The sequence below is a fragment of the Ranitomeya variabilis genome, chromosome 1, assembly GCF_051348905.1.
Source record: "Ranitomeya variabilis isolate aRanVar5 chromosome 1, aRanVar5.hap1, whole genome shotgun sequence".
NCBI classification, from domain to species: Eukaryota; Metazoa; Chordata; class Amphibia; order Anura; family Dendrobatidae; genus Ranitomeya; species Ranitomeya variabilis.
In genome coordinates this window covers 94,671,119-94,693,598 of record NC_135232.1, presented here as the reverse complement: position 1 = coordinate 94,693,598, position 22,480 = coordinate 94,671,119, and the positions used below count along the sequence as shown (strand labels likewise).

Sequence of the window (22,480 nt, the reverse complement as noted above, 5' to 3'; positions counted from 1 at the left end):
ATGTCTGGTGATGAGTGTCTTGTTTTTACTCGGACCCTAATTCGTCCAGACCCGCATCCAACACGAAAAACTGTTAAGCTAGTCAAGTATCTAAGTAAAGGTGACCTTCATTTATCAGGAACATAGCCTGCATCCTGGTAAATAATATAGGATTTCTAATTGCTGTTGCTGTACAGATAGGAGAATCCATTGTTCAAATGGATGTGGCTTCTATTTATAGTTGGAATTGACAGCCGCTCCTCTGACCTATACCCACACCCTCCCCTCATAAAACACGTCCCCTCAGCTCATCATCACTGCACCACTATCCTAGCCAAAGTCCTAACAAAAGCATTAGTGGAAACATGATCATTTACCAAACTGCACCCAAAATTAGCCAACTTTGAGGAAAAATGCTCGAGTCCTACCACAAATCCGAATGAGCTACGTTTGTGCTGAATTTGAGGTTGACGAACATTTTCCGAACAAGTTTGCTCATCTCTAGTCATGATTCCGAAAGTGGAGTAAATTTGCTTTCAAATCCAAGGGATATGAACTTGTTAAATAATGTAAGAACATTTCTCCAAAATATTAGGGACCAGATTGTAGAAGATTCTTGAAACGTAAGAGAAAAATAGTAGAATTTGCAAGCTATCATTAGTATCCTTGGTGGTTACTATCACGATGGCTATACTTTACACTGAACATACAGTTACCATACATTAAAAACATCCGGATAACTCTGTATGTGTGTGGTTACTATCCCTTTTTCACCTTACCAAGAGCCAGTCGTTCATTTTCTTGCTTGTGCGAATAATTACCACTTGTCTGTCTATCTACTTACGCGGTGAATTTGATTATTATGTCTCGTGTCTGTTTCTGTTATAAAAACATTCTACTTCTGTAAATGTGAACAGAATACTTCTTTGGGTTTTCAACCATTATGATTTATTGCCTAAGTAGGCTGAAATGTCATAAATGTGAAGCTTAGAAAAACAGTTTTGGTTTCTGTGATGTGGTTCAGTTTGTATTAAATGAGAATCATGTCTTAGAATCGCATGGAAAGTAGACTTCTCAAGGTAGAACTTTTCAGACGCTAAATGAATACCTTAAACAGCCACGCGTTCTATTAATACTCGACCGAGGCGGTCTATCTTGAGAAGATGGGTTAATATGGAGACCAAAACAGCTCTCTAATTTTGGTCTTCTTGTTTTTCAATATATAAATATATGATTAGTCAGTATTTAGGGGGACAGTGGTCAGCTTGAGATACTTACCCTAAGATTTATGGCAGAGACTCGATTTTTCATTGTAATTTAAAAATCCTATGGATGAGTTAATTAGATTTCTATAAAATTGTACTTAGGAAAATTAGACTCCAACAGAAACGAAAAACTTTTTTTTTTTTTTTCTTTCTTTAGTGCAATGTAAACTCAGAAGCATTAGTGAGTGAAGCTACAAGCTTTATAGGTATATGCACATGGAACTGATTCAGAGTATTTTCAGTAGTAAAATCTGCAACCCTATAATCCACACCAAATCCAGATTTATTTATTTTTTTACAAATTCTGAATATTTGCTGCAATGAAGTCCATAGTATTAATTGACATGTTGTGTGGAGGATATTTTGTAAAATCTCCACTATGTTGGTACTGTAATATGTAGCAGAATTTCTGCCCTAAAAATCTGCTGTGTAATGATACCCTTGCTATGCAAGTTGTTTTTGAAAAAAAATATATATATATTGGACTCCTCATAATGGTACTGCATTGAAAATGTTTGCCAATAGAATGTGTATATCTATGTGTCTACACTTCTCAGCATGGAAATTGCAGCACCAAGTATAAGGTTAATAATGGTTGTATAACGACAGCTCTGCCACAATGAATGCACTCAGCAATTCATAAATAATCAATATCCACCTCTGGCAACTTCCTTTGCATTTGCTGACTAATGCTGTGCCAGATTTGCTCAATAGGTGATAAGTACAGAGACAATGCATTGTCATGTTGAAAAACCGTTTCTAGGACAGTTTAAAGAAATGGCTGTACCACTTCTTTATGAGCAAATCATGAGCTGTTCATTTATTTGCAATGAAAACTAGAGGGGTTCAGCAACCGTACACTTTGCCACCCCACACTATAATCATGGCAGTAGGACCAATGTGTTCTTCCCTTATGACAGCCTCTACATGGTGTTTCCTACGTGGACTCCAGCTAACATGTAGTCTTAAGACAAAAGCAAGACTCAGTGCTGAAGAGGATAGATCTAGATTCAACCTACATTGTCTTGCTCTGCACCATGATATCCCTTGAGTGGTGGCTTGAGATAAATGGAAGACCTCTAGTTGGGCATCCAGCTTGTAGCTCAATGTCCTCCAAATGCCTTCTGAAAGGTTTGTCTAGACATTGATTGACCTCTTAGTTTTGGTTTGTCATGTCCAAGTTCACTTACCAGCAGTTCAACGTTACATTGATTTGTACTTGGAACCAGTGTTACTGGAGGGGCCTGACCTTAGAGCATAGACATTTGTTGACAACTACATTGTTTTTAATATTTTAGAAGTATCGTTTGTCCTTGCGGAGAGTGACATGTTAAGCATGTCGAGATGAGGAGACTTAAAGCCACAATACTCCTCTGGGAAACATGCCAATTTTCTCTTCAGAGAGGAAGAGGACTAGAACTCAAGTGCCACCTATTGGAAGTAGCAATCTTAACAGTTAATGTCGACCCTTTAAGGAGCCTTGTCACATGACTTAGGATAAAAGCCAAACCAGAATCTCAATTCTGGTTCTAGTCCTCTTCCTCTCTGAAGAGACAATTTGCGTTTTAATATTATACACACACAACGTGTTCATACATTTTAGACTAGAGTTGGTAAAATTAGATGAGCTCCAATATAATAAACATTACTCCAGGGAAACAACCATCGATCTTGATCAGCCTGTCATTGCCTAATGTGGAGTAGTGGTGTGTGAATTTTTCAATTGATAGTTGAATGAAAGATCTTTCATCCACAAATCATCTCAAATATTAAAAAGAATCTCCTCATAAGAATGGTTCATTCCTTGCCTGGTTGAACATGTATGGCCAATTATCTCTTATGCGATCGCATGTGCCGACAAATTGCTATAATGACCGAGAGTCTGCTGAAGACTGGTGTTAAGAGGTGACTGTGATTTCTGTTATGTGCAGCAATGCTGTGGTATTGCTGTGTAACGCTTAAACAATCTGATAATTGCAGACGCAAATCTTCTAAAGGGAGTAACAAATAAAATGAAAAGTTAAAAAAAATAAGAAAAATAAAAAAGTTCAAATCTCCCCACTTTTCCCCGAATAAAAAAATGTACACGATATTATTCCGTCAGTAAAAGTCGATCTATCAAAATATAAAATAATTAACCTGATCTGTAAATGGCATAATGGGAAAAAAATCTAAACTCCAGACTCTAGTTTTCCATCTACCACAACACTGCAAAAAAGAGGCGATCAAAACATCGAATAATCTCCAAAATGGTATCAATAAAAATCTTGGTTTAGGGCTCAGAAAGCAAGCTCTTGTCATCCCCCATTGACCAAAATGTTAAATCTTTACGGGTCCCATAATTTTTTTTTTTTTTTTACAAATTCCTAATTTTGTTTTCACCACTTAAATAAAAACAAAACTGCATATTTGGTATCTCTGACATGGAGAATCATATAGCCAGGTCTTTTTTACCGTATAAGGAACACAGTAAATGAATAAAAGCAAAAAGAACAAAAACAATTGTGGCATAGTGCTTTTTTTTTGTTGTTTAGAACTCTGCCGCACTTTTTTTCCCTGCTTTCCAGTACATCCCATGATAAAATGAATGGTGACATTCAACAATACAAATTGTCCTCCAAAAAAAACAAGCCCTCGCATGGCTTTGTCGAAGACAAGTAAAAAACAAATTTGCAAATAATGGAGAATGGCCATGTCGGGAAGGGGTTGGGGTTAAGGCTATCCTCTCAGGACAGGACATAGTCGCTATTTGTCTGGATTAGCACACTGCAACCAAAAACTGTCATCGGTAGATACCAATGACAAACCCATGAAAAGGACATAAAACATGACTAAAACAGAGACACTCCTCTATATACTGCCATTTTGATGTTCATTTCCTTTTAGTTCAAAGCAAGGTACTGGATGTCTGGAATAAATGCCTTTTGACTCAGTTCTTGGGGAGGTCTAGTAATGGTTCTCCTTGGGGAGATCCAGTGGATAAATCTTCTGCATTGTCGCTTCGGTCTACTGCACCACGTTTAACCTTTGGCTCTTGTCTTCTGCTTGAAATTATAACTCTTAAGTCTGTACAATGCACGTTGTGCTTCATAGGCCGAAATTCTTTTATGAAATGTCACTTGAGCGAATGGCTTGTCTGGAAAAGCCAGAAGAGAAAGAACACATGCATACACAAATTCGTCAGTGTTAATCTTAGACTAAATTATTTTGGCTAAGATGAAATATTGCTTTAAAGACTCCTGATGCAATAAAATGCCTTCTAAATTCCTAAAGGACTGACACGTTCCTTAAGTGCAGCTCAGGCCTCCATGTTCTGGTCTTTCGCAGAATCTCATATAACCTTGTTAGAATCAGCCCCAGTATGTTCCCTGACAGCAGGCAGATTTTTTTTAATTTTTTTGTTTTCGTTTAGTCTCGCTTCCACTGATCGGAGTGTGGTTAAAATAAATGGTATGACTTACTGATATGATGTTGTTCTTTGGAAGTAAATGAGGTTAGAGTGTGGTTAAAATAAGGTCAAAGGTGGTGGAGGATTAGTTCAAGCCAGGAGTAAATTCACATACAAATCTTTCAATATTTGGCAAAAAATATATTGGATTTAGGGCATTTAGAGAAGATAATACATGCTGTTACAATGCTACCGTGTGTTGGCACATGCTTTATGGGTTAAGATGGTGTAGGACAGGGGTGTCAAACTGCATTCCTCAAGGGCTGCAAACAGGTCATGTTTTCAGGATTTCCTTGTATTGCACAGGTGATCATTTAATCACCTGCACAGAATGATTCCAGCACCCTGTGCAATGAAATCTTGAAAACACGCATGGTTTGAGGCCCTCGAGGAATGCAGTTTGACACCCCTGGTGTAGGAGACTCCAGTTAACGAAGTTGTGTACTAATGAATCAAACTGTTCTAATTAGTGTAATAACTAGGTTGTGCCCCTGTTGTGCATCTTTTTCTCTGTGAATTGCTGTGTGTTCCCAAATGTTTGACATATGAGCCATGTCTGCTGTTCTAGTGTTCAATGCATAATAGTTTTTTCCTTTAAATGCAGTATTTTAATATAATTACAAATTTAAAAGGGTCTCCACTTTTGATAACCCCTACCTTTTTTAGCAGGGTCCCTTGACAATAAGTATTCCACATTATTCCCCTCCACTGGAACCCCCATTGATGATCAACAGTAAGTAATGTGTATTTCCCTACAGCTCCTCCACAGGGGAAAATAGGCATTACACATTTGTCCGTTCATATCAATTGTTTGGTTGTGTAATGCAGGACAAATCCCACAGAGTGAGACACTCTTTGTAATAAAGCCCAGACACAGTAGACACAATTTGTGTGAAATGTATGATTTCTACCATATTGAATGATTATCTGTCCAATTTTGTTTTCGACTGATAACCAACCAACGAATGTTCAGGCATTTGGGATTTTTAAAGCCAATGATCAGCAGTGACTCAATCAGCCAAAAAAATACAATATTGGCAGATAGTCTATGATTTGTTTGGAGGCCCCCAACAATTGTTCGTGGACCCATTTTTATCTCTTGTATGGGGCCCTAGCATTGTTTGACCGATGGATAAGGATCCTGGACCTTTATCATCTTTTCATTCTCTAGTTGGTAATGAAATGTGTTTTCTTAACTGGACAACCCCTGTCATTGGTGTATAATCCTAAAAGGAGTTGTACAGGATAAAGAAAAACCTGTCTGCTTGCTTCCAAAAATCTTGTAATGGTCTGCATTCGTGTAAGCTCTTGATATAAAAGCTCCAATAGGGCCTCTAACTGTCAACGGTCTTGAATAGTATTTGTCTGCCTCGATGGGCCACAGGGACCTTTTTGGTACCCAAGTATCCAGTACCTGGGTGAAAAGGCAACCCCTCTACACCCACTATAATTACACCCATGATATTCTTGTCTGGTGTTGCAGCTGGACAACTGCATTAATGGGAACCATTTTTGTCCATAGGTTGTGACAAGTATTGAAAGTGAGTACATGGAAGTAAAGGGGGTTGAGCTGCTCAAGTAGGCCCAGTTCATGGAAAAATATGCACTTTTGAAAAAAAAGAAAACCAAACCTTTTTTTGTAATCTTAAAAAACCCTGTCAAAGATAGTTCCTTAAGAAGCCCCTGGAAGATGTCAATAGTAGTTTGTAGTGTTGCATTGAAGTCTTTGGACCCGATTAGATTACATTTCTTTGGATTCTTTACCTTTCTTCTCCATGCACACAGAGTATAACTTCTTCTCCATGCACACAGAGTATAACTATATACAGTAGGTATGTATTTATTATTGTAATGTGTTGCACTTAACAGTATACAGCCTTATCTATTCATCGGTCAATAGAACTCAATGTGTTGGAACTCTAGAAGCAAGGGGGTAAATATATGCAGCCCTAATCAGTATTTTGTTCCTGCACATTTTGCTCCATATTCATCATATACTTAATCATAGCCTAATAACTGATGCTTATTACCTGCATCTTTTACTATGTGTACTTTTTTTTGTGTAGCTGCTCTTTAGAAGTTTCTTGTATGTCTGTGTGGGTAAAAGCATGCCAAGTATGTCTACCCCACAGTTGGTATTTTGTGGAATTTCTCAGTGACACCTGTATTTGAGTTGCAGGGCGCATACTGTACATCACACAGACAGATAGTTGTTCCCAGTAGTGTGCAGAGTCCGCTGTGACATGACAGTCTGGACCCACAAGAGGATGTGGTACACCCCTTGGTAATTACACGTTAGCTGGAGGAATTACTGATGTGGGCACACAGATAGAATCTGTGTAGCGTCTTAAATATCTCTAGCTGTCTGCCTTCTTGGTATGGCAGAGTGACAGGATGTTATGACTGCAGTTTTCTGTTTTGTCTGGTAAAGCCAAGTAATCAAGCGTTGAATGTTAATCACAGTGTCCACCCCCAGGGTGATTTAGTTTTAATTTGAAGAAGTAACCTGAGGGAAAATGAAATTCTGTATATTTTACGCTTAACGACTATACTATAATTCCCCCATGCTGCCGCTTTTGTCTTGTATTTCTGACCTCTACCAATCGTATATACTTATGTATAAGTCGACCCGAGTATAAGCCGAGGCACCTAATTTTGCCACGAAAAACTGGGAAAACTTATTGACTCAAGTATAAGCTGCATATGCATTGTCCCCTCAACCCTATCCTTGTATGCATGGCTCCCCAACCCTGTCCTTGTATGCATGGCTCCCCATCCCTGTCCTTGTATGCATGGCTCCCCATCCCTGTCCTTGTATGCATGGCTCCCCATCCCTATCCTTGTATGCATGGCTCCCCGTCCCTGTCCTTGTTTGCATGGCTCCCCATCCCTGTCCTTGTATGCATGGCTCCTTATTCCCTGTCCTTGTCTGCATGGCTCCCCATCCCTGTCCTTGTATGCATGGCTACTCGCCCTCATCCTTGTATGCATGGCTCCCATCCCCCTTCTTGTATGCATAGCTCCCATCCCTGTATGCATGGCTCCCCGCCCCTGTATGCATGGCTCCTTATCCCCTATCCTTGTATGTATGCCTCCTATTTAAAAAAAAAAAACAACAAAAAAAAAACACACATCCTACTTACCTTCCCTGCGCTGAACCGGCCACTGCATCTCATTCCGGTACCAGCATCTCTTCAGTGTCCCCGCTCATTAAGGTAATGAATATTCACTCCACACCTATGAAAGTGGAGAGAGGTGATTATTCATTACCTTACTGAGCGGGCACCGTGAGAGCCCGACTGCTGCTGGAAGCCTGTGGCTGCGGCTGTAACTGTGTGCGCTATAAGAGAAATTAATATTCACTGCTGCGCCGCTCTCACTCCCTTACCGTCTTTCTAGGACAATGACTAATGTATAATGTGCTGAAAAACTCGGCTTATACACGAGTAGATATGGTACCTATTTAAGATAGGCCTGGTCCTCATGTGGCTATGTTTTTTGTCACCCAGTTGAACCTGCCTCTTTCCACTCTCAGGTCTCCTGAGAAATCAGTTACCAATTTCAACAGGATTGGTCTGCCATCTAATGCATATGGGATCGTCCCGACTTTACCCTGACAAAAGTCTGGAAAGAGAAGGATCCAGCCTGTTGAATTTCCACGGTTGATCCTTTTGTTCAGTGTTGAGATGAAGTCAGGCTTCATCTTCGTGAATGCTCAGCCAAGCTGAATGGTCATTCTTCAAACAACTATTTAATGATGGGGCTCACACTTAGGACTCGTGTTATCAGTGTATCCTTGGCCCCTTTCCAGACTATTAATATCAGCTCGTCGCTGTCTGTTTAGCCTTTGCTGGTTATTAAAGATAACCAGTAAGTAAAGTAAACTCAGACAGCTGTGAACTGTTATTAATAAACTTCAAGATCCATGGATAGTGACCCCTTCCCAGAATAATAACACCAGCTGTCCGCTTTCCCTCAGCTGGGTACTAAAAATAAGGGGGACCTCACGCCATTTTTTTCTTTTAATTATCAGCTAAAAACACATACTGTAAGCTACACACGCACTGCACTAATAATGTGTCACAAACCTCTTTCTATCACTAACTATATTTATTCTATCTATTCTATTCCTACGGTTCGGCCTGTGAATTTATTGTACTTGGCTGATGTAATGTTGGGTTTCCTATGAGATGGGTGTGTAAAAATCGGACTGCACATGCATAGTCCGTGTGCCGTGTGTTTTTTGCATTGGCGATTCTCGTCAGATATTCGCTGCCACTCGCAGCATGCTGCAATTTTTCTCAGTCTGATCCGAGCTGAGAAAAATATCACAGTTGAACACAATCATTCAATAACATTAGTCATAGTGCAATCCAATATTTTAACGCAGATGAGAGTATGGGCGCTTAGACTCTAGCTCTGACTCAATAATAGGCTCTAAAGAGCCAGCCATCCTGGTGCTGACAAATGTTAAATTGTGCATAAATTGCTCCAGATTTTACAATACAACCTGTATACTTTAATATATGTTTGTTTATCCGTAATGCATGGAAGGTCTATTGTGTAGTTGGTGGTACGGATGGCACAGTGTGTAGCTCCCATTATATGTTCTTTATGAAATGTATCATACACATGATGAGAGACAACAGACCCAACTATGCAGAGGAGCTGAAGGCTGCTATCAAAGCCACCTGGGCTTCCATAACACCTCAGCAGTGCCACAGCCTGATCGCCTCCATGCCACGCCATATTGATGGAGTGTTCTAATTTACTGAGATAATGGCTTTTGGGTTTTCATTGGCTGTAAGCCATAATCATAAACATTAACATAAATAAACACTTGAAATAGATCACTCTGTTTGTAATGACTTTATATAATATGAGTTTCACTTTTTGTATTGAAGAACTGAAATAAAATAACTTTTTGATATTTTAATTTTGCGAGAAGCACCTGTACAGTTCCTTCCCAAATATTCACTGTATCACAAAATGGATATTGGTGGCAATGGTGAGATACAAAGCTGCACCTTTACACCAAAACTATGATGTGGATTTGACGAAATTATTTTTTCTTCAGGCTGATGTGATCCTACTGTATTCAAAACTGTGCCCACAATTCTAGGTAGAGAAAACATTTTGTTTGTTTTTTTGAGGTATGATGATTTTATATTCTTCAACTGCAATATCACAGCAGTGTGAATGTATCCATAACTGGGAGCTCTACCTATTATATCAGTATTTCAGCAAGATGAGAAAAAATATAGCCATAATGGGCAATTTTTGGCAGGCAGTTCATGCCCGTAGTTGTTAATATATAAAAATGATCAAAATAATAAACCTATATACCGTATATAATATACTAGATGGTGGCCCGATTCTAAAGCATCGGGTATTCTAGAATGTTTATGTAGTTTATTTATGAAGTTTTCAGAATAATGCAATTTATACACAGGATTCGGCCGGCTGGGCGCGACCAATTAGCGAAGCATGGTTCAAATTCCGCGCCAATTCGCGGCCGGACTGCGCCTGTCGCTGATTGGTCACGCCCGGCTGGCCGCGAACAATCAGTGAAGCCAGGGCTGGCTACAGGTTTTTGAGGGCCCTGGGCGAAAAAGTCTCAGTGGGCCCCCCTCTTTAACACATACCACGATTCATGATGCACAGATACAGCAGAGAAATATACCACAGCCCACGTAGCATATAACAGCCCACGTAGCGTATAGAACAGGCCACATAGCATATAGCACAGGCCACGTAGCATATAGCACAGGCCACGTAGTATATAGCACAGGCCACGTAGCATATAGCACAGCCCATGTAGTATATAGCACAGGCCACGTAGTATACAGCACAGCCCACGTAGTATACAGCACAGCCCACGTAGCATATAGCACAGCCCACGTAGCATATAGCACAGCCCACGTAGCATATAACACAGGCCACGTAGTATATAGCACAGCCCACGTAGTATACAGCACAGCCCACGTAGTATACAGCACAGCCCACGTAGTATATAGCACAGCCCACGTAGTATATAGCACAGCCCACGTAGTGTATAGCACAGCCCTCATAGTGTATAGCACAGCCCACGCAGTGTATAGCACAGCCCACGTAGTATATAACAGCCCACGCAGTGTATAACAGCCCATGCAGTGTATAACAGCCCACATGATATATACCACAGCCCACGCAGTATATAACACAGGCCGCTTAGTATATAGCACAGCCACGTAGTATATTGCCCAGCCACGTAGAATATTGCCCAGCCACGTAGTATATTGCCCAGCCACGTAATATATTGCACAGCTCACGTAGTATATTGCCCAGCCACGTAGTATATTGCCCAGCCACGTAGTATATTGCCCAGGCACGTAATATATTGCACAGCCCACGTAGTATATAGCACAGAGATGCAGTATATAACACAGCTCACGCAGTATATAACACAGCTCATGCAGTATATAACACAGCTCACGCAGTATATAACACAGCCCACGTAGTATATAGCAAAATAAATTAAAAAAATATATATATATAAAAAATAGTTATATACTCACCTTCCGTCGGCCCCCGGATCCAGAGGAGGCGTTTAGCGATGCTCCTCGCGACGCTCAGGTCCCAAGAATGCATTGCGGTCTCGCGAGATGATGACATAGTGGTCTCGCGAGACCGCTACGTCATCATCTCGTGAGACCGCAATGCGTGGCCCGGAGCGTCGCGAAGAGCAGGAAAGGCGCCGGAAGGTGAGTATATAATGATTTTTTTTTTATTATTATTTTTAACATTAGATCTTTTTACTATTGATGCTGCATAGGCAGCATCAATAGTAAAACGTTTGTCACACAGGGTTAATAGCAGCGTTAACGGACTGCGTTACACCGCGGCATAACGTGGTGTAACGCAGCCATTAACCCTGCGTGAGCGCTGACTGAAGGGTAGTATGGAGGGAGCACTGACGGAGAGTAGGAAGGTGCGAATTCGCGGCCGGACTGTGCCAGTCACTGATTGGTCGCGGCCGGAGGCGAGACGCGGGATTTCCGTGACAGACAGACAGACAAACAGACGGAAGTTCCCCTTAGACGAATATATATATAGATATCACACACTTGTCCTCATATATATTCCATCATCAAAGGTTGTATGATGCTTCAACACAACCATTAACATGAGACTTCAGTCTTCTTGTTGGTTGCATGTTTTTTTTTTTTATATAGATATACACCGTGTATGTTATTGTATGTTTGTGTGTATGTGTGTGTATATATATATATATAAGTTTCAAGTTAATTCATGTATTCAGGCGTATGAACTTGTGAGAACACAATCTTACAGAAGAAAATTAATGTGATATTAGAGTTGTTCTCCCCTCTATCCATTTATTGTAGAACAGAATATATCCATATTATGGTGATATACAGGGGCACTGTATGGTGGTACAGTTTGTACTATGAAATCATGGGGACTCCATGTTGTGCTGCTTCTTAAGGACTAATGATTCTGCTTCTCGATGCTTACAATCTAAGGCCGAATTCAGACGCCCCTGAAACCCAGGTCCGAGTAAAGACTGTGATGTCCGGTCTGGTCGCTGGTCTCCTGGCTCGAACTTCACAGTCTCATAGGCATATATGAAGCTCTTGAGTTCAGGTCCGGAGACCCTTGGTCAGACCTGACAACATGATCTATACTCTAACTATGTCTCACAGGTGTCTGAATTTTGCCTGTAGGTACCACACGTTGCGTGTGAGCTGTGATGGCCTTTACCTGGATTACTGCTAATTGCCATTCCTGCAAAACCACAGGAAGTACCGGATTAGATATAATCCACTTGTAGTTACCGCATATCTCCCACAATGTGTACTGGCACCCTAAAAGGGATGAAAATGATTACTTAATCGACATCTGGGGTATAGCTGAGGCCCTTTTGATATGGCATTGTCATACATTTTTATATAGTACACCAGCTTATCTCCACATGTTTTCTTTCTCATATATTCTAGTTTTGGCATGAATCATGATGGAATTGGAAACTCATGTGGGACCAAAGGTCACGAGGCAGCAAAGTTAATGGCAGCTCACATTACGTCAAACACAAACCCTTTCTCCTGGTCGGCATGTAGCAGGGAATACATCACCAGCTTTCTAGAGTGAGTACTGTTTTCTTTTCTGTGTAGATTTTTTTTTTTAAACTGTTATCTTTTAGAATTTAATTGAACAGTTTTACAATAATAGAGTATCACTTTTTATTCACTTGTATATTAAAAGGGTATTCCTATACTAGTAATTTTATGTTTTATTCACCTCTGGGACTCAAACTAATGCTTAGAATGGGCATACCCCTCGTGCCTTGGACGGAGAATAAATGACTGCCAATATTCACTTTTCCTTACATTCACTTTTGTGTGATATATGGAAACTGATAAGATAACATCCAGAGACTCCTTTGAATATGCCATAAATGTCTGAGATGCATAGACCACTGGTCAGATACATCCCCTTACAGAATATTGACCATGGACAATCAGCAGGTCCCATTTTCGGAAACTCCAGACAACAGCTGTATTTCCAAATGTAATGTTAATATCGGTAGCTATCACTCACTAATGGTAGTCTTTGTTCACACCTAGAGTGCTCCAAAACAGGAGAACCCTACAAATAGCCCCATTATGGATCATAGAGGGAGGGTCCTGGGTGGGAGAGCTACTTATAAAGTTTCCCATACCAGTTAGATAAATGTTGTCTGAACGTTCAGCCTGTAACTCTCTCTTCCAGCTCTCATACACATATCTCTGATGGTATCTTATCTTTTTGAGGACATTAGGATCGGCTGCTCGGAATCAGACATGTCAAATGCTTTTCTCCCCCAATAATTATCTAGGGACAGCCAAACCTATTAATATCGGAGGGTTCAGCCAAAGTAAGTGTAATGTATGGGGGCTATTAAGATAATTAAGCCATGTGGCCAACATTGCAAGTTATTACATAACTATAGGATAGGTGATAACTTTGTGATTAGGTGTCTGACTGCTGTGTCCCCGACCAATAAAGTACGAGGCACCGAAATGGACCATTTGAATGGCGTAGCAGCCGTGAAGACCTGAAATAGTTTGAGCCCCAGCAGTCTGACTCCCACTGACTAACAATATTTCACAATAATTTATAATGTTGAAAGTATCCCTTTAATGAGGCACAGGCCCTTAAAAATGTAATTCACAAGTATAAAGGAAATAACACTCACATAGTATAAAATGGAATAATCACATGAATTCAGCAGGAGAAATTTAATGACAGATGCCTTTTAACCCATTTACTTGCCAAATTAAAATTTTTACAAGTACGGATTTTTCAGAAAAGGGCGTCCCAATATTCAATTAAAAATGACAATGACATGATTTCCTATTTTTAAAACATTCATTTTACAAATACAACACAAAAAATTGGACCTAATTATAAAAATTATAAAATCTTAGTTGCTAGAAGCTAAAGATTAGGCGTCCCAAAAAAAGGACATTGGTAGATAATGGGTTAAGGCTACTTTCACACATCAGGTTTTTTGTATCAGGCACAATCCGGCGAACGTTGGAAAAAACGTATCCGGCGCAGATTGTGAAAAACTGATGCAACGGATCCGTTTTTTTCGACGGATCCGACTAGCATATCCAGATAATTGGATAAAAAAAAAATTTGGAGCATTCTCAGTTTAAAAAATTGGAATCCGGCGCCAGAATCCGTCATTTTCTGGAGCCGGCACCTTCCGGCTCCCATAGGCTTCCATTCTAGCAAACAGCCTGAAGCGCCGGATCCACGTTGCTGTGGACGTTTTATTCCAGAAACCGGAGATGGCAGATTTGCCGGATCCGGCGAAAACCGGACGAAACGCAATGTCATCCACCGCAATCCGACACTAATACAAGTCTATGAGGAAAAAAAAAAACGGATCCAGTGGCAACATTCGCCGGATCCGGTTTTTTGAAATTTAGCCGGATTGAGCCTGACGGTGAAAACCTGATGTGTGAAAGTAGCCTCACTCAATTATTTTGTTTTCTGGGCGCCTCAGCTAAAACTACTTTTCCTACATGTTTGTGTACCACATGGCCATTCAGTTTCATTTTCCTGTAGCGTTGTAGGGAAGACAATTAACAGGGAAGATGAAAAGTCTGATCTTTCTATGTCTTTTCACTACATAATTGCTTATGTGGTTCTGGGGAATCTTTCTCTACAAAAAAAAATATTATGTCAAAAATATAGTTGTACTGTAGGGCAAAGCCTGATTAATTTTCTGGCTGATAATCCTAAAATGTTGAAAGTAGCTTGTTCTGTAAGATTTATTTTGGCAAACGTTGAGGTAGCAAGAAGAAAATGCAAGTTTATGTGGAAACATTTTTGAGAACAAAGAATGAACTAAGCATTTTGTGATTCAGTAGATTCTAAAAGTCAGAATCTTATTTTGGGATTTTTGTCTTAATTAATATTTTAAGCAGAGCCTTGGGCAGAGACGGTTGGTGTCTAGTTCCAGCAAGTGACTTAGTGGTCCATGTTGAAAATCCTTTCCCCAGTCTAGACATGTGTATCTAGCTAGCACCTTTTTGGCAGTAAACAAATGACATGGCACAGCAAAACATACCACAACTTCTGGACGCCATTCAGCAATGTTCTTGACTTGGCATTTAGCTTGTGCCAACTTAGGTGTATTATTGGATGGATTTTTTGGAACTGATGTGAAGCAAACAAGAATGTCATGTAAAAATTATTTTTAATTTGGTAAAGTTATGTTAGAAATTCCTTTTTTTGTTAAATTTTCCAAAAGACATTGCAGAAAACAAAATGCCCTCCAACATATGTTGATTAAAAAAGGACAGATGTTTGTGTTTTAGAGTTAAGGCACCTTCACACTAAACGACTTTGCAGCGATAACGACAGCGATCCGTGACGTTGCAGCGTCCTGGATAGCGATATCGTTGTGTTTGACACGCAGCAGCGATCTGGATCCCGCTGTGATATCGCTGGTCGTTGCTGAAAGTTCAGAACTTTATTTGGTCGTCAGATCGGCGTGTATCGTCGTGTTTGACAGCAAAAGCAACGATGCCAGCGATGTTTTACAATGGTAACCAGGGTAAATATCGGGTTACTAAGCGCAGGGCTGCGCTTAGTAACCCGATATTTACCCTGGTTACCATTGTAAAAGTAAAAAAAAAAACACTACATACTCACCCTCTGATGTCTGTCACGTCCCCCGGCGTCCGCGCTGCTGCTCAGAGCTTCCTGCACTGAATGTGTCAGTGCCGGCCGGAAAGCAAAGCACAGCGGTGACGTCACCGCTGTGCCCTGCTACTGCCGGCGCTTACACAGTGCAGGGAAGCGGACGCCGGGGGACGCGAATGTAAGTATGTAGTGTTTGTTGTTTTACATTTACACGGGTAACCAGGGTAAACATCGGGTTACTAAGCGCGGCCCTGCGCTTAGCAACCCGATGTTTACCCTGGTTACCCGGGGACTTCGGCATCGTTGGTCGCTGGACAGCTGTCTGTGTGACAACTCTCCAGCGACCACACAGCGACGCGGCAGCGATCGGCATCGTTGTCGATATCGCTGCAGCGTCGCTTAGTGTGAAGGTACCTTCAAAGGGGCGTTGGGGGTTTTCCTTTTTTAATGAAAAGATTCAGTATACAGCTAGGGTTACCCGACTGATTTGCTCTCATCTGTGAATCTGGGTCCGATTATGATCATTGTGTGATCAAGGTTTCTCCGATGTGGAGAAAAAGTGTGCTCATACTGTGGTCCAATGTTTTCCACTTTCCCATAGACTTGAATGGCCGAGTGCCCTCCAATTATCGGAGGCAAATCATGCATGATGTGTTTGTATTCTGCAGCCAGGATCATATTCCTCACCAACTGCTACACCGATGCCTCTACCCTGTGCCTGTTATTGCACTGGTTACCCACCCGCTCCAGAGCTCAGTATAAATTTATCACGCTCACCCACAAAGCGCTCCATGGTTTAGCACTACCCTACATCTCCTCTCTTGTCTCAGTCTACCACCCTACCCATGCCCTCTGTTCTGCTAATGTCCTAAGATTAACATCCTCAATAATCCGAACCTCCCACTACCATCTCCAAGACTTCGATTAGTCCCCAACACCCATAGTTTTAATGTCTATGTTTGGGAAGGTTTCCTTAGGGGTGCAAAAGAACCCCCATGTCCTATACAAAGGTGTCCTTGCAATAGAAAACTGATTACCCATTCAGGTATTGCTGAGAACTTTGATCCCATCTACTATATGAGATTATGAAATGGGAGAACACCTTTGGTACTTTATGTACTTGCACTGTGGTAGATAATTTTTTTTTCTATTGGGAGTAGTTACTTAAAGAGAACCTGTCAGCACGATTTTGTAATGTGAAGACATGGCTGTAATGTCGTTGTAATACTGATTACGTTGATACTTTGGTGAAGAGATCTTCTTTGTGGCTTTATGTAATCAGCATTAGAAATTTTCTACTACTTAGGTCTTCTCCTCTGTTAATGATTCCCCTTCCCCTCTGACTGCCTCAAGTTTTTGAATGGCAGGTCACTGCTAAGATTTTAGAGGAGGCAAGTCATTCACAGACCGGAGGCAGGCACAAGGGCTGGGGAATCACAGATGGAGGAGAAGACCCAGTGTACAGTCCGACCCCTGTGCACCGAGCTCTAATTAGCAGAAAACTTCAAATGATCATTAAAGAAAAACCAAAAAGTGGGTTTCTTCACCAAAGGTATCAGTGTAATCAGTATTACAGCCATGTCTTTACATTACAAAATCCTGCCGAGAGGTTGTCTTTGATTCTTGGGAACTTTACAGTTTATTAGGTTGGTCAATTTTTCTCACTGTCTGATATGTCTACATGTGGATTATAGCATTAATTGGCCAAAGTAATGACACTAGGATCGTTTCCTATACAGCAACATGTAAACCGGGTGATATCCTGAGAAAAGCACGGTCCAGTGATACAGGTGGAAGCCCTCCTTCAATAAACTGTACTTACTCTCCAGTGTGGTTACGTATGGTTGTGCCGAAAGTAGTCATTGCTTCATTTTACTAAAAGTATGATTAGTAATAGCCCAAGTGTATCAGTCCTAATTCTGTTCTGTGTTAACCAGTTCAGGCCGGGGAACATGTCTTGACAACGAACCTCCAAAACGTGACTTTGTGTACCCTGCAGTGGCTCCAGGTCAAGTCTACGATGCTGATGAGCAGTGCCGTTTTCAGTATGGAGCAACATCTCGTCAATGTAAATATGGGGTAAGAAATTGTCATCTCTATTCTCATTGCCTCGGCTGTAATCCTCTTAAGGGGGTTGTCCACTTCATCTTTGTTGCTTTGGATGTGACTTTATGGCACTTACGATTATATAGGTATTGCAGGTTTTCCTCCTCCACTTATTAGTAGAGCCATCATCACAGACTGCATGTGACCAGTCCCGTCCATTATCCTCCTCCAGAAGGAAAACATTACACATGAGGAAGCTGTTTTCAATTGGATGACAGTGAAGTCATGAGGAGTCACTGGTGTTTCTGTAGTGACATCACATTATCCTCTATACATTAACAGCTCAAATCCACATTGACATCCATAATTAATTCTGACATTTTCTTCCCGCATCATTAAATTTCAATGTCTTGGTGATTTTTCTGTAATTTCTGTCTTTATGTATTTCTATCACGCTGCTTTAAGATGTTCTCGTTAATTAGTGATGCCCAAAAGGCCAACTTCCTAGGTGTGTTCCCGCTATGTGTCGGCGTCTGCATCCCCTCTCACGTCCTTTGTGGTTTCCAGATGTTCCTATTTCATTAATATAAAGTTTCCTTTTTAATTGGTAATCTGAGTTTAGTTGGTTTGGAAAAATAAAGGGATCAGGATGAGAGCGGTCGGTTTATGATTTTTTGTAAAAATGTTTTAAGTTCTGTTCACAAGTGCAGTGACATGTCATACGGCATAACCCAGGAGTATAAAATGGATGTAATATTGTAACCGCATTAGAGAGCCGCCGGCGGACTCCTCCATCAGTGGCTTATCTCTGCGGAGAACAAAAGGATGGGCGGCTGCAATGAATGAGGCTGGAGTCTTTGCTCGCCAGACAACACCTGTCAGGGGAGAGTTAGGAGGAGCCCCCAATGTCCATGGGATCAGCTGACTTTAGTCTAAGGGCACGTGTACATGACCATATTATTGCTTCGAGTGTGAACTGACAAAACATTAAGTCACGCTTAGATGCTATGGGGCCACGCACATGTCTGATTTTTTTGCTTGTATCGAGCAGGACTGGGAAAAAAAATTGCAGCGTGTCCAAGTTTGATCCGATAATCAGGTTGCAATTGGCCATGTAAGTCAATGAGTGTGTAGGAAACATTGGACTGCACTCAGATGACCACAGAGTGCAGTCCGAATTCCTCAGACTGATACAATGGAAAAGACGGCGGGATTTGTTTTTCTCCATCTAATCCACATCTGAAAGAATCGGATCACACTTTGCTGACACTCTGTACAAATCATCATATGCTCAAAGTTTGTTCAATTAACCGGATTCGGATGAGAAAACATTCGGTTGTCTGCACCGAGCCTGATCCACATCCAGGGGCTGGCTGGCACTTTTCCGCCTGGGGGGCAATCACAAGGCGGTGGCCCTCCTTTTCCCTGCTTATATCTGGCCACTGCATTAAAGTAGCAGAGATAATGGGCTTTAAAAACAGGCTGTTACACAGATATGGGAACAGAACGGAGCTTGCTGCATAGATATGGTAGCAGAACGAAGCTTACTACAGAGATATGGGAGCAGAACGGAGCTTACTCCAGAGATATGGGAACAGAACGGAGCTTACTACAGAGATATGTGAGCAGAACAGAGCTTACTCCAGAGATATGGTAGAATCGACCTTACTCCAGAGATATGGGAACAGAACGGAGCTTACTACAGAGATATGTGAGCAGAAAAGAGCTTACTACAGAGATATGGGAGCAGAACCGAGCTTACTCGGAGATATGGGAGCAGAACCAAGCTTACTACAGAGATAAGGGAACAGAACAGAGCTTACTATAGAGATATGGGAGCAGAACCGAGCTTACTGCAGAGATATGGGAGCAGAACCGAGCTTACTCCAGAGATATGGGAACAGAGCAGAACTTACTACAGAGATATGTGAGCAGAACAGAGCTTACTACAGAGAAATGGGAGCAGAACAGAGCTTACTATAGAGATATGGGAGCAGAACCAAGCTTACTACAGAGATATGGGAGCAGAACCGAGCTTACTACAGACATAAGGGAGCAGAACCGAGCTTAATAAGTCTACTACATGGAACCAAGCCTGCTACATAGAAACTGGAGCAGAACCGAGATTACGACATACATACGGTACCATAATCTAGATTACTACATTGATACAGTACCAGAACCAAGCTTACTGCTTAGATATGGTGCCATAACGGAGCATACTTACAAACATACATACAACAATACGGCTACACAGTGCCTAGTACTATCACCACTACACAGTGAATACATATTATAATATCACCATTACCTCTACATGAAACTACACTCTATACAAAGACCAATGATGCCACCATACACTCCCTGACAGGAGTTATGTCACTTATCCATGTTATGTAAATAAAAGCTTATAACCTGACGTTAAATTGATCCATTGGTTGTATAAATTATTCTTTTGAAAGCTGAAACCCTCCGAAATGTGGTTTAGGTTAAGAAAATAAATTGACATTAATGCAGAAATATTGATCAGTTAATGGACACAGAATGGTCAAATTTTGGCAAGACAAAAGTTTTGACGCCCACAGAAAGTAATGTGATATTCAAACAAATAATTAACTTAAAATGCAAATATATGTTGCATAACATTGGTGAATGAAGTTGTGGTGCTATTAGAGTCATATTTAATATTTTGTGGGACTTCCATGAGCTTGAAGGACTGCATCCATGCGGTTCAACAATGATTCATACAATTTATTAATGAAGTCATCAGGAATAGCAAAGAATGCAGTCTTCCATGCCTCCCAGAGTTCATCTTGATTCTTTGGTTTTGTCTTCCAAGCTTCCTCTTTCATCCTACCCCAACCATGCTCAATGATGTTCATGTCTGGTGACTGGGCTGGCCAGTCCTTGAGCACCTTGATCTTTTTTGCCTGGAGGAACTTTGTTGTAGAGATGGATGTATGAGATGGAGCACCATCTTGCTGCAGAATTTGACCCCTTTTATTATTTGGAATATAAGAAGTAGCTAATACTTCTTGATATTTTAGGCTATTGATATTGCCTTCCACCTTGCAAACGTTTTGCACACCCCCATACTGAATGTAACCCCAGACCATGATCTTTCCACCACCAAATTTAACTATTTTCTGGGTGTATTTTGGAGCCATACGGGCTCCAGTAGGTCTCCTGCAGTATTTGCGGTGGCTGTGGTGTAATTCTACTGAAGATTCATCAGAAAAATCCACCTTCTGCCACTATTCCAGCGTCCATCTGTTTAGCAGGATGTGGGGCTTTGCAAATCTCACACGGTTTTTTATTTGCCTTTTGTTTAGTGCTGGCTTCTGGGCCTGATTCCACCATGGAGGCCATTTCGAGACAGAATCATACACACTGTTCTAGTTGACACAGGGACTTGAAGTGACCAGGCCTGTTGGAGCTCTGCTGCATTGGAAGAGGGGCTTGCTTTTGGATTTTCTAACCAAAAAACATTCCTCCTGAGCAGTTGTCTTGCGGGGGTCTGCCGCACCTGGGCTTATCAAACACATCTCCAGTCTCTTCAAATCTTTTTTTAATTCTTTGTACTTGACGCTGAGACACATTAAAGGTGCCTGCCACCTCTGCAGTGCATCTGGTCTCTTGAAAATCCAGGCCTTGGTCGCAGGGTGGATTTTTGGCATGTTGTCAGAGCCTAAGTTGCAGTTCAAGTGAAGAAACCCAGCACCCCAGACCTTTTTATACACACACACTAATTAACCGATCATTTACTGAGCACACGTGAGGATGTAAACTAGGATTGGGTGCATTATATGACCAGGCGACAAAACTTTTGTCTTGCTAAAATCTGACCATTCTGTGTCCATTAACTGACAAATATTTCTGCATTGATGCCAATTTTTTTTCGTAACCTAAACCACATTTTGGAGGGTTTCAACTTTCAAACGAATAATTTATACAACCAATGGATGAATTTAACATCAGGTTATAAGCTTTTATTTACATAACATGGATAAGCGACATTACTTCTGTCAGGGAGTGTACACCTTTTGCAACTTGTATACTACAATACTGATCATTAATTTTAAAAAAATCACAATGCTAAGTGCCATTGTATACAGAAACTCTGTATTTACTGTCAGTGTAAAGATAATACAGTGATCACTCATGACATTATACACAGGAGATCTGTATAAGGTGTCGGTGTACAGGTAATACAGTGATCACCACTGCCAGTGACATTATACACAGGAGCTTTGTATATAACATACAGTGTATAGGTAATACACTGACTCACTAGTGACGTCTCTAGCTGAACTCCTTCATCTTTGCTTTAAATTTTCATCCAGCACAGACCGCCGTCACTTTTCCAGCCAGGACTCGTCTCTGCACAAAATAACAGTTACCTAGAGCACGGCTTCCAGTGCACATTCCCCACTTTTTCCCTTTCTTCTACACTACACATCTGAATACAGAGGTGCACCCACAATCAATATATAATTGGTTATTATGCAATCTCATAGATTGTAAGCTTGCGAGAAGGGCCCTC

General features: G+C 41.0%; 1 protein-coding gene across 2 annotated transcripts in view; it reads left to right on the top strand.

The window, feature by feature from the left end:
* The window catches only part of ADAMTS6 (ADAM metallopeptidase with thrombospondin type 1 motif 6), a 363,879-nt gene that overhangs the window by 211,167 nt on the left and 130,232 nt on the right, over positions 1–22,480 (top strand). For both annotated transcript variants that reach the window (XM_077286170.1, XM_077286161.1), the window contains 2 exons: positions 12,690–12,836; positions 17,829–17,970. In XM_077286170.1, coding sequence (XP_077142285.1) covers positions 12,690–12,836; positions 17,829–17,970 — 289 coding nt within the window. The remainder of the gene's footprint in view (positions 1–12,689; positions 12,837–17,828; positions 17,971–22,480) is intronic.